Source organism: Erythrolamprus reginae, chromosome 1 (assembly GCF_031021105.1).
Source record: "Erythrolamprus reginae isolate rEryReg1 chromosome 1, rEryReg1.hap1, whole genome shotgun sequence".
In the NCBI taxonomy this organism is placed as follows: Eukaryota; Metazoa; Chordata; class Lepidosauria; order Squamata; family Dipsadidae; genus Erythrolamprus; species Erythrolamprus reginae.
Genome location: NC_091950.1, coordinates 184,132,418 through 184,144,525, shown reverse-complemented (window position 1 = coordinate 184,144,525; position 12,108 = coordinate 184,132,418). Strand labels below are relative to the sequence as shown.

At 44.3% G+C, this 12,108-nt stretch overlaps 1 protein-coding gene across 2 annotated transcripts in view; it reads left to right on the top strand.

The window, feature by feature from the left end:
• IFIH1 (interferon induced with helicase C domain 1) overlaps positions 1-12,108 on the top strand; it is a 55,100-nt gene that overhangs the window by 1,738 nt on the left and 41,254 nt on the right. For both annotated transcript variants that reach the window (XM_070731645.1, XM_070731644.1), the window contains exon 2: positions 8,756-8,912. In XM_070731645.1, coding sequence (XP_070587746.1) covers positions 8,756-8,912 — 157 coding nt within the window. The remainder of the gene's footprint in view (positions 1-8,755; positions 8,913-12,108) is intronic.

Here is a 12,108-nt window from a genome sequence, read left to right as displayed (position 1 = left end):
AGTGTCCTTTGTGGCCCGGCGGGAGGGCACTGGCGATGGGAGCGGGGGGCGGCCGCAGCGGCCGCAGGCAGTCGCGGGGAGATGGCGGCGGCGAGAGGGAGCGCTCTCTCAGCTGACTGCAAGCGGGAGCCCTGACGGCGGTTGGACGTGCTGCTAGACGTCGTACATGCTGGCGCTGCGGGCCTGGCATATACGGTGTCCAGCAGCACGTCCAGCTGCCGCCGTCAGAGCTCCCGCTTGCAGTCAGCTGACAGAGAGAAAGAAAGAGAGACATATAAGAGAGGCACAGAGAGAGAAAGAGAGACAGAGCAAGAGAGACAGAGCAAGAAAGAGGCAGAGAAAGATAGAGAAAGAGAGACATAGCAAGAGAGGCAGAGAGAGAGAGAAAGAGAGGCAGAGAAAGAGAGATAGAGCAAGAAAGAGAGGCAGAGAAAGAGAGAGAGAAAGAGAGACAGCAAGAGAGGCAGAGAGAGAGAAAAAGAAAGAGAGACATAGCAAGAGAAAAAGAGAGACTTGGCAAGAGAGACAGAGAGAGAGAAAGAGAGACAGAGAAAGAGAGACAGAGAAAGAGAAAGAAAGAGAGATAGCAAGAGAGGCAAAGAGAAAGAAAGAGACATATAGCAAGACAGTGAAAGAGAGAGAGAGCAAGAGAGAGAGAAAAAAGCAAGAAAGAGATAGCAAGAGAGACAGAGAGTAAGGGAGAGAGAAAGACATAGAGGAAGGGAAGGAGGGAGAGAGAAAGAGCAAAAAAGAGGAAGAAAGAAAGAGGGATGGAGAGAGAGAAAGAAGGGAAGGAAGGAAAAGAGAGAAAGAGGGAGAAATAGAGCGAAAGGGAGGGAGAGAGGGGTTTTTTGTCCAAACTTTTCTTTAGCCCGCCCCCCCACCCCGCCCACCCCTTTCAGTGTTCCCCAGGATTTTGAAAATATGAATAATGTGCCGCGGCTCAAAAAAGGTTGGGAAACACTGCGCTAATGCATGCCTCTTACAGACCTCTTAGAATGGGGTGAGGGTGACTGTAGACAGACTAAGTTTTTGGGTTTGGGGAAGGAACCACAGAGTCAAGTAGTGCATTCCAGACATTGATCACTCTGTTGCCGAAGTCATATTTTCTGCAGTCAAGTTTGGAGCAGAGAGTGTGTGTACTCGTGTATTATTCCAATTGAAGATGAAGAAAATCATTGATAGGACATTATCGTAAAGATTTTATGAACTAGATTTAGGTAAGATCAAAGGCAACAAAGTTCTAGACTATCTAAGCCCAAAATTTCAAGTCTGGTGGAATAAGGTATTCTGTAGTGAACAGAGCAAACTAGGTGGGGGCAGGGGGGGTTACAGTGAAATGGGGCAAGATTGAGTGGGGTGGGGAACTATGGAAGATCAAACCCATCCTAAATGTAAAATCTGATTACCTTACAAATCAATTTTGGAGCAAACATATATTTTTGGCCAAATGAATCTTGTCCAAAATACCTGTTTTAGAGATCTCCCTCTCACTCACATCTATCTATTTTTTTAACCACCCAATTCCCTCATAAGGGGCTATGGGCAGGGTATTTGTTTATATTTCCTATTTCTTAACTCAGGGCTGACTGACAGTCAATTATTCACATGGTATTTTAAAGTAAACATTCATAACCCTAGGGCTGACTGTCAGTCAATTATTCACAGAGGAAATTTTGAAGTAAACGTGAAGGCTCTGCAGCCATAGAATTCTGCTCTTAATCACCATGATGCCAAAAATAGTGGGTGCTTTTTGACATTTTCATGCTTGGATCACAATGTAGCAAGTAAGATGTGAAGTCTATCACAATGCACAATTTGTCACTTGCCTTCTCCTGCCACGGTGTCCTGGGGTCATGTGATCACCTTTTGTGACCTGACAAAGAAGTTAAGAAGCCAGATTTGCCTTACTACCATGTTACTAATTTAACAACTGCAGTGATTCACTTAACTATGCAAGAAAATGTAGGAAATGAACACCCACCCTTCTTCAGGAATGAAATGTTTTAGGAAATATTAAAATGGCAGAAAATATTATACAGTATTTCTCTGGATGAGAAAATGGAGAAACATGTTTCTGGGCAGAAAACAGACTCACTCCTTGTAGCCCCCACCTTTGTCCATGGACCATCGAGGCCTGAGCTCACTCATTCCCCCCACCTTTGTCAATGAGCAGTCTATTCTACATAGCAAAGATAGAATAGAATAGAATAGATTTTTTATTGGCCAAGTGTGATTGGACACACAAGGAATTTGTCTTGGTGCATATGCTCTCAACGTACATAAAATAAAATATACATTTGTCAAGAATCATGTGGTACAACTTAATGATTGTCATAGGGGTCAAATAAGCAATGAAGAAGCAATATTAATAAAAATCTTAGGATATACGCAACAAGTTACAGTCATACAGTCAACATGGGAGGAAATGGGTGGTAGGAATGATGAGAAAAAGTAGTAGAATAGAAGTGCAGATTTAGTAGAAAGTCTGACAGTGTTGAGGGAATTATTTGTTTAGTAGAGTGATGGCGTTCGGGGAAAAAACTGTTCTTGTGTCTAGTTGTCTTGGTGTGCAGTGCTCTGTAGCTACGTTTTGAGGGTAGGAGTTGAAACAATTTGTGTCCAGGATGTGAGGGGTCAGTAAATATTTTACCCGCCCTCTTTTTGACTGGTGCAGTATACAGGTCTTCAATGGAAGGCAGATTGGCAGCAATTGTTTTTTCTGCAATTCTGATTATACTCTGAAGTCTGTGTCCGTCCTGTTGGGTTGCAGCACCAAACCAGACAGTTATAGAGCCCTCTGCCCATCTCACCACATGGCACCTGGGAAGATTACATCAGCCAGCACTCAAACTAGCCTGGGACACAGACAAAAGCCTACAAAGTTAGCTAAGACCCCTGCCCCCTGGGAGTCTGGCAGCCAATGGGATACATTTCTTGCACAGGAACAGGAAACTCTTTAAGGTGGGTCCCAACAGAGGATATAAAACAGGGGTCCCCAAACTTTTTACACAGGGGGCCAGTTCACTGTCCCTGGGACCGTTGGAGGGCCGGACTATAAAAAAAAACTATGAACAAATCCCTATGCACACTGCACATACCTTATTTTAAAGTAAAAAACAAAATGGGAACATACTATTTAGAGGGGAGGAAGAAGTCTGAAATTCATATATGTTTATGTTTTGCTTTTAATTTTCTTTTGTTAACAACTGATTGGCTATACAAGGTTTTCTTGGCTTATAGAAAAAATGTATAAAGAAAGAAGGAAGCACTTTGGCATAATGATTAATAAGTTAGAAATATAATTAGTGTTGTATTTTTTGAAGGAACATTAAGGAGGGAATTTAATTAGAAGAAAATGAATGTAACTGGATGACAAAATTAGAAAAAAAAGTTTGCAACTTTTTTGATGATTGATATTAGTTACTAACAAAATGCCGCATTTTATTCATGGAAAATTAGATGGTACACTGTTGTTTGAATGTATGTTAAGAGAAAAAACAATACACCCCCCAAAAAAACCAGTCCTTCCTTCCTCTGTCCCTCCATTCATTTCATCCTTCCTTCTTTCCTTCCTTCCTTCCTTCCTTCCTTCCTTCCTTCCTTCCTTGTTCTCTCCATTTCTCCTTCCTTCCTTCTTTCCTTCCTTCCTTCCCTCCTTCATTCCTCTCCACTTCTCTTTCTCTTTTCTTTCTTTCTTTCTTTCTTTCTTTCTCTCACTCTCCTCTCTCTCACACAAAAACTTCTGTGCCCCTCCATGTGCCATGGGGGGTGGGAGAGGCTCCACCGCGAACGTCCAAATTATCAATCTGTATTTAAAGTATGCTTAATGTTTAACAAAGCCAATGTCTAAAAAATATGACAGAATTCTTGAAAAATAAGAGGACTCCAAATAAGAAGGTGGTTTTTTATGAGGGTGGGATTTTTTATCCCCACAAAATATCCTGTGAGAAAGCTTTTTCAATTTAACACATAGCTGAGACCCATGTAATGTGATCACTTATTGTTTCAACGAACAATTCCAATATTAAAAAGTCTAAGCAGGCAGGATAAATTAACTTGAGGGGGTGCATCTCTGTCTCTCTCTCTGCTGAAAAAATGAGACTCCCCGCAAATCAACATACAGGAAAGGTGGAGAGAGAGAGAGACGACAGTTCCGGTGTAGGCACAAGTCTACCTGCCGCTTTTTCCCCAGGGCGCCGCTTCTGTGCGCAGATAGTGAGGCCATCCAACCGCTGCCTCTTGTTTCCTAGGGGGGGGGTGCTTTCTGTTTCTTCCTGGCGGCGGGGAGAATATCGGCAGGAGTGGGTAGGGCCCCTGGACACAGCCGGAGAAGCTGGGTGGGGCTCAGAGCCCACGGGGGTTTCTCCCGGCCGACAGCAAATCAGCTGTCAGGTGGGAGAAACGGTGCCAGCTCTACCACGCGGGGTTTGAAAAACGTGCACAGAATTTGTTTTTTGCCTGTGCGGCCATGCAACCACACAGGCTAGAGGGGAAAGTGGCCAGGAGCACAGGATGTCATGGATGGATAAATGGCCTCAACGGGCCGCATGCGGCCCGCATGCCGTAGTTTGGGGACCGCTGGTATAAAACTTAGGCACTCTCCGCATCTCAGCCCTTCTCTTCTTCAACATCTTCAAGGCATGTGATCCCCCTTTTCCCCAGGACCTCAGACCATGTGGTCCTGCTGTCCACCATTAAAACTATCTTTCCAAACAGCCTCCATGCTTTCTTTTGCCCCACTAGGACCCAAACAGGACATTTCTAACAACAAAAGGTTGTGAAATTGGGCAAAGCTCACTTTGCTTTTTCCCTTAGCAACAGAAATTATGGGCTCATTTGTGGTTGTAAATTGAAGATTATCCCTGCATATCTTGCATAGTTAAGTGAATCACTGCAATCGTTAAGTTAGTAACATGGTTGTAAGGCAAATCTGGCGTCTTGACTTTGCTTGTCAGGTTACAAACTTATCCTAATTTTAAAAGTACAAGGGCAGGAGTGTTCTTTTCAGACAATTCAAAGGGTGAGTTATAGCATATTAACAAAATGGTGCTGCTGTTCCCTAAGGGGCTGTTGATGTCTTCATTAAATGTCTTCATTAAATGTGTACATTGGAGCTTTATTGCTGCACTATTACTGCATATTATATTTGAGTACAGTTCTCTTGGTGAAATGTAGTCTGGATTCCCAGGAAGTGGGATGGATGAAATAAGAGAAAAGAGGAATCAGAGACAACAAAAATTTTCTCTTGTCCTTCAGGGATCGCCTTTCCACCAAAGGTGAAACAGGAGTTCCCCTTCAAATCATCGTCCCTCCAGGCAAAGATCGCTTCCTCATCTACTAAGAATCCACTGAAATGCAAGGAACAACCCCAAGAAATGTGGGAGGCTGCCTTGCTTCAGTGTGGCATCAAACCGGAAGAGAAATAAGAGAAAAGAAAAAGAGAGACAACAAAATTTAGATAGTTCGATTTGGAAGGAAAGGATCTAGAACACAGGGTAGTTAAATCTGTCCCATGGGACCAGCCTGGAAATATCAAAGGATCGGCTTGTGGTACGTCTACCAGTCAAAACAGGCCAAGGGGAGTATTTATGACCTCCCTGGCCTCCAGCAGCACTATGTGGCCAAAACCAGTGGTGTTTCACAAGGCCTTCATACAGCTTGTTTTTGGCCTGCAGAGTGCTGCAGGAGGCATCTGTCCCATCTCTTCCCCTGGCTCCTTCCTCCCACTTGCCAGCCCGCAGAAGAGAACTGGTCTAGACTGCTGCTTCTTAGAAAGTGTCAGAATATATCTTTAATGATGCAAGTAGTTTGCTTTAGTTGGGCAAGATTTCTGTCTATAGATATGTAACCATAAAAGAAACTCCTTAGAAAAAAATCACTATGTGTTTTTGGGATTTTGGAGCCAGAGAGTCCTAGCTCAGCAGTTCCTTGCAGCAACAACAAGAGAAATAAAAAAGAATGAAGTATTTCAAAATCAGGCTGCCGCTCTGGCGAGGAGTCTGCCTTGAATATTCTCAGACTGTTTCTTTCTTTTAGTTCACCTAGCAGAGCTTGACTTGACAAACGCTGCTCAGAAGAGAGCTAGCAATTGTTTTAAGTATGACTCTGAAAACAGGGAGCAGCATATAAAGGAGAGCCCTTATTTATCAATGGCCTGGCTTAGCAACTATTCACAGCTGATAGTGACCATGAAAAGCAACTTTGTGACAAATCCTGGCATTTATAACCTTTCATGTGACCTAGCATTCATTACCGTAGAAACAAAAAAAGATCACAAAGCCAAAGACTCATCAGCACCCCCTTGTATAAATACAGTGGTACCTCAAGAATGCCTCTACTTAAGAACTTTTCTAGATAAGAACCAGGGGTTCAAGATTTTTTTTTTTTTTTTGCCTCTTCTTAAGAATCATTTTCTAATTAAGAACCAAGCTTGGAAAATTTTCCCATGAAATTTAAGAGCGGCACGAAGGCGTGACCAGTTTCCTGCCATTCCCCCTTTAATCCCGACCATCTCGGGCTTTTCTGGGCTGCCAGAGGAGCCTTTCGGTGGCGCTTAAGGAGGCTTTGGCAGTCCAGGGCGAATGGAGCGTTTTCCTTTCTCTGGGCACTTGGAGAGGGAATAAACCACTTTGCTGTGGTGAATCCCTCGTGCTGCCTCCCATACACCCGACACGAGGTTGCCTCCCAGGGCGTCTGGGCACGGAAAGGCAAAAGGGGGCGCTTCGCCCTGGCTGGATCAACTCAGCTTCAGCCAAACTGAAGAGTCACCGGCTACAAAGCGAGCGAGCGAAAGGAGAGGGGGAGCCCTTCAGCATGGGAAGGAAGAGGAAGCAGGTAGCAGCAGCAGCAGCAGCCTTTTGGTCAAAGGAGCAGGAGGTTTCCCCCCTCTCGCTTGCCTGGGTTTCTCTCTCTGGTGCAGTGTATGCGAAGCAGCCTCATGCCGGGTGTATGGGGGGCGCATGCTCCTCCTCGCCGCCTCAGAGTCCCTCTTTTCTTTTTTAAGCCTTAATGTTTTGGATTTTTTTGATTCCCCTCACCTCACCTTCTTCCTTCGGCAGCGACTGTCCTCCTCTTCTTCCTCCTCCTCCCACCCAAATTCCAAGCTTTTATTTCTTTCCTAATGGGTTTGCAAGCATTATTTGCTTCGGGGAAGAATTGCTTCTACTTACAAACATTTCTACTTAAGAACCTGGTCACGGAACGAATTAAGTTCTTAAGTAGAGGTACCACTGTACTTTGAAACCTCCCAGAGATGAGTAACAGAAACAGACCATGAAGTGGGTGTGTGGGGTCTCTAACAATGCTTTGCACTTTAAACACATAGAGCTTATAAGCAATATCCTGATTGATAAGGAGCGAGCTTCCTATAATCATCTCAGCTGTTGTTACCACTTTCTGAATGGACTCTCTTTCAGGCACTGCAGCCACCAAACCAAACAGTGACGCAGTTTGTTAAAATGCTCTCGGTTGTGGCTCTTAAAAAGTGGCCAGGACAGAAGGAGAAAGACGTGCTCTTCTTATCTGTTGTGATTCAGTCTGAGGCTCCTCAGGGAATGGCTGGAACTCTGCCGGCTCCATGCTCAGAGGGGGAGGACGAGGAACAGGAGGAGGAGGAGGACCAGGCAGACTGGGAAGAGGAATGTCAGGACGAGGAGGAGGGAGAACAGCCTGAGACCCCTGGGGGGGGAGCTCTCCCCAGCGAGTAGCCTGGAGTCATTAGATGAGAACACACACACCATCATAGATATGAGGCAGAGAAGGGCAGCACAACGAAGGGGACAATTAGCCAGGTATTTCCATCCCTAATAGGCAACAGCTGGGTTTGGGTGTGGTTCTCCTCAGAAAGGTTGAAAAGGCAGGCCCAGCCTTCCTGTATTGTGGAGAGTTATCTTTTGGGAGTCCTGTGACCTTGCTTCGATCCTTGGCGTCTCTGATTCTGGCTTGTGGCCTCGAAGGCTGAAAACTTGGGGGAGGCGTGGGTTTTATTATCTACAGTGGTGTGTGTGCCAGCAAGAAGCCTGTTGTATTGTCTGGCCGTCGTGACTCTTCTGTGAAGCTTCATAGCATTCCAGTTTGTAAGAACAGTTTTTGTTATCTGTGTTTGTTTTCAAAGATATAAAATGACTTTGCTTTTTACCAGCATGTCTGGCTACTCTTTTTAGTTGGTGTTGACGTCTGGGGGAACCCAGACAACACTTATCTGAGCAGGAATTGCAGATGCTGGTTTGCACAGTTCACTCAAGTTAATGTATGGAGACCAAGTCAGATTGTTATTATCTGCACTCCCCAGATACTTAATACTGTTGATTACCTCTACCGCTCATTTAGTAGCAGTTCAAAGTGACTTAACAACTTAACAACTATTAACAACTAACAACAACTATTGCAACAAACACACAGTCCTGTGATCTGAATATGGGTCCTTGTCAGTGGTTGTAGCGTCCCAGGGTCACGTAACTTGCATTTACAACCTTCCCAGCCGGCTTCCAACAAGAAAAGTTAATGGGGAAGCAGGATTCGGTAACGATCCTGTGATTCACTTAACAAACAAAGGATTCAGTTGGCAATGTGGCAAAATAGTCATAAAATCGGCTACGACTCCATGTCGCCCCTCCCTTAATGACAGACGTTCTGCTCCCAGTTGTAGTTATAAATCACAGACTACCTGTATTTGATAAGGACAGACACTGATCTGCACGGTGAAACATCTTACCAACAATTTTTCTTTTGCCTCTTTGTTTTTCCTAAACAGGTAATAGCCGAAAAGGATAAACAAGGGAATAAACCGGCAGTGAGAGAAATGCTTTTTAGGATAATACAGAAGAAAGAATGGCTGTCACCCTTTCTAGAAGCCCTGAATGAAGCGGGCCATGCAAACATGGCTGCTTACATAAGTGGTCACCCAAATGGTAATAGTATAATTTCATGAGTTTCGGTGCATGTTCACATTTTGATAAACATTTGTGTGCTGATGTTGTTGCTTTCGCTGCTTGTCATTAGTGTTGGGCGAACCCAACGAAATTCGGGTTCAGCGGGTTTGTGTGAACTTGACGGCTGGTTCAGGCCAGTTCGTGGAACCCGAACCCGCCGAACCCTTCTGGCCCCGCCCTCCCGTCTTCTGCCAAAGCAGCTCGCAGCCGCCTCACCATACCTTCCTGTCTTTGCAGCCAGCAGGAGAGCAAGTGAGTGAGCGGGTCTTCCACACCCACTTCCCTCCCCCCCACTTCTCAAAAACATGGACTCCTGCAGGTAAAGGAAAAAATAGTAATAATAAAGGGGGGGAGGGAAAGCCGTCGCGGTCACCAACGGTGGGGTTTGTGGGTGATGAGGATGAGGAGGATGGGCGTGCGTGGTGTGTGTGGGGAGCGTTTCTCCGTTGGGAAAGTAAGACGGCAGCAAGTTTCTCGGCGGGGACCACCTCGGTGGCGGCTTTAACGCACCAAGAAACTTGCCACCGGAGAAACGCTTTACACACACACCGCACGCGCCCATGTTCCTTCCGACGTCAAAGGGGAGGGGGGCAGTGGCAGGCAGAGGGGACGTCACTTCCTGGCCAGCCCACGCAACCGAATGCCGAACACGACCCCGAACTTTGCCCGAAGTTTTTAAAAAATTTGGGTTCATGTTCGGCATGCCGAACACTGCAAAATCCACATGGACCCGAATTGTGCGAGTTCGGTTCGCCCAACACTACATGTCTTGTTTGGGGGCTTTGCTTCACAGGGCCACTATTTAAAAGGAAGAATTCAGGATTTTGGTGAGAAGACAAAAGTGCAATTGGGCCTGTGAGTTTACAGACTCCTTGTAAAATTTGTAAGATGGGGATGACCATTTTGTAAGTAAACAAGAGTTATCAGACCAAACTTATATTGTATTTTTATTATTGTTGTAAGGCGCCCTGAATCCTTCGGGATTGGGCGGCATAGAAGTTGAATAAATAAATAAACCTTTTTAAATTTCTGCTGTGATTCAGAGTTAGCTAAGTACTCATCACAGAATAGAATGCTCATCACTATAGCAAGAAAAGGAATCATTTTGCAAAGGTTAGGTAAACTTACTAGCATAACTGTATGTTTCAAATACTGTATAATCGGCTTAAATTTTCAACAGAAAAGGAATTGGGCAGTCTTGAATCAATGAACTGAATCCCTTCTGACCCATGCTTACAGTCCTCAATTTACAACCATTTTAGTGACCATTTGAATTATGTTAGCCTTGAAAACAGTGACCTGTAGTGCTTGCAATTAGACTGTCATAGGCATGTCCCCAGGATCATATGATAAATGTTTGGACACTTGGCAACCATCATGTATTTTATGATGGTTGCAGCATCCTGGTGTTAAATAATCATTTGATCTTACCAGTCAGCTTCCAACAGGTACAATTAATGGAGGAAGCTGGATTGGCTTAATGACCACTGGGTTCATTTTAACAACCATTTGATTCACTTAATGATTGTGGCAGAAGTGGTAAAGTTTGGCATGGCTTGCTTAATGATGGCCTTGCTTAGCAATAGGAATCCAAATCCCAATTATGGTTTTAAGTTGAAAGCTACGCATACTTCTGTAGAGACTGATAATATTGTGTTGGGAGATTATTATTTACCATATTTTTCAGAGTATAAAGTGCAATTCCCACCCAAAAAAAGTGGGTGAAAATTTCAGGGCGTCTTATAGAGCAGTGTTTTTCAACCAGTGTGCCGTGGCACACTGTGCCGTGGAACATGGTCAGGTGCGCCGCAAGAGGGGAGAGAGAAAGAGAAAGAAAGCAAGAGAGAGAAAGCAAGAGAAAGAGAGTGAGAGAGAGAAAGCAAGAGAGAGAGAGAAAGAGAATGCAACACAGAGGGAGAGAGAGCAAGAGAGAGAAAGAAAGAGAGAGAGAAGGAAAGAGAGAAAGAGAAAGAAAGCAAGAGAGAAAGGAAGCAAGAGAGAGAGAGATAGAAAGAGAACGAGACACAGAGGGAGAGAGAGAAAGAGAGAGAAAGAGAGGGGGAGAGAGAAAAAGCAAGAGAGAGAGAAAGAGAGAAAGAAAGCAAGAGAGAGAGAGAGAAAGAGAACGAGACACAGAGGGAGAGAGAAAGAGAGAAAGAAAGCGAGAGAGCGAAAGAGAACGAGACACAGAGGAAGAGAGAAAGAGAGAAAGAAAGCAAGAGAGAGAGAGAAAGAAAGCAAGAGAGAAAAAGAGTGAGTGAGAAAGAAAGAGAGAGGAGAGGAAGGGAGCGAGAGAGAGAAATGAGAGAAAAAAGGGGAGAAAAAAGATAAATGAGAAAATGATTGAGGCAGAGAATGAAAGGAAAGAGAGAAACAAAAGAGAGAGAGAAGTGACTCTTGATTTAAAGCATATGATAAAAAGCACCCAAAAAATAAGAGAGGAAACCCCCCCAGCCCTCACCTGTTTTTGGAAATGGTTCAAGAGTGTATACACACACACACACACACTCACACACACAAGGGGGAGATAATATTATAATATGTACTGTCTTAGAGTGTCATTTTGGTTGGTGGTGTGCCCCAGGATTTTGTAAATGTAAAAAATGTGCCGTGGCTCAAAAAAGGTTGAAAATCACTGTTATAGACCGAATACGGGCCTGTTTTGGGGCATGTTCTCCGCATGTTGGGATTTTGCCCTCCCCGGCTTGTTTTCCTCCTGTAAATCTAGGTGCATCTTATAGTCCAAAAAATACGGTACTTCCTTTGTTTCTACATTTACTTTGGAATAAGATACACTAAAAACAATGAAAGTTGTTTTTAAATAGACAACTTGTACACCTATTCCTTACTGGCTCCAAACTTATTTCCGTAGGACTTCATTTCTCTGAGTTGTCATGGTCCATGGTCTAATTTCTGTTTTTCTCCTCCTCTTTAAGGCTACACTTTAAAGCACGGGTGTCAAACTCAATCACGTCACATGACATATCATGACGTATTGTGACATTTTTTGCCTTTGTGAAGCCGGGGTGGGCATGGCCTGCGTTTGACTCATCCGACCCACGGGCTAACAGTTTGACAGGCCTGCTTTAAAGTGTCAAACCTTCTGAAATTCTCTACTTTCAAAAGTTGATTGTTGCTACTATGCTTTATAACACTTAAGTTAAGGTTCCTTTAT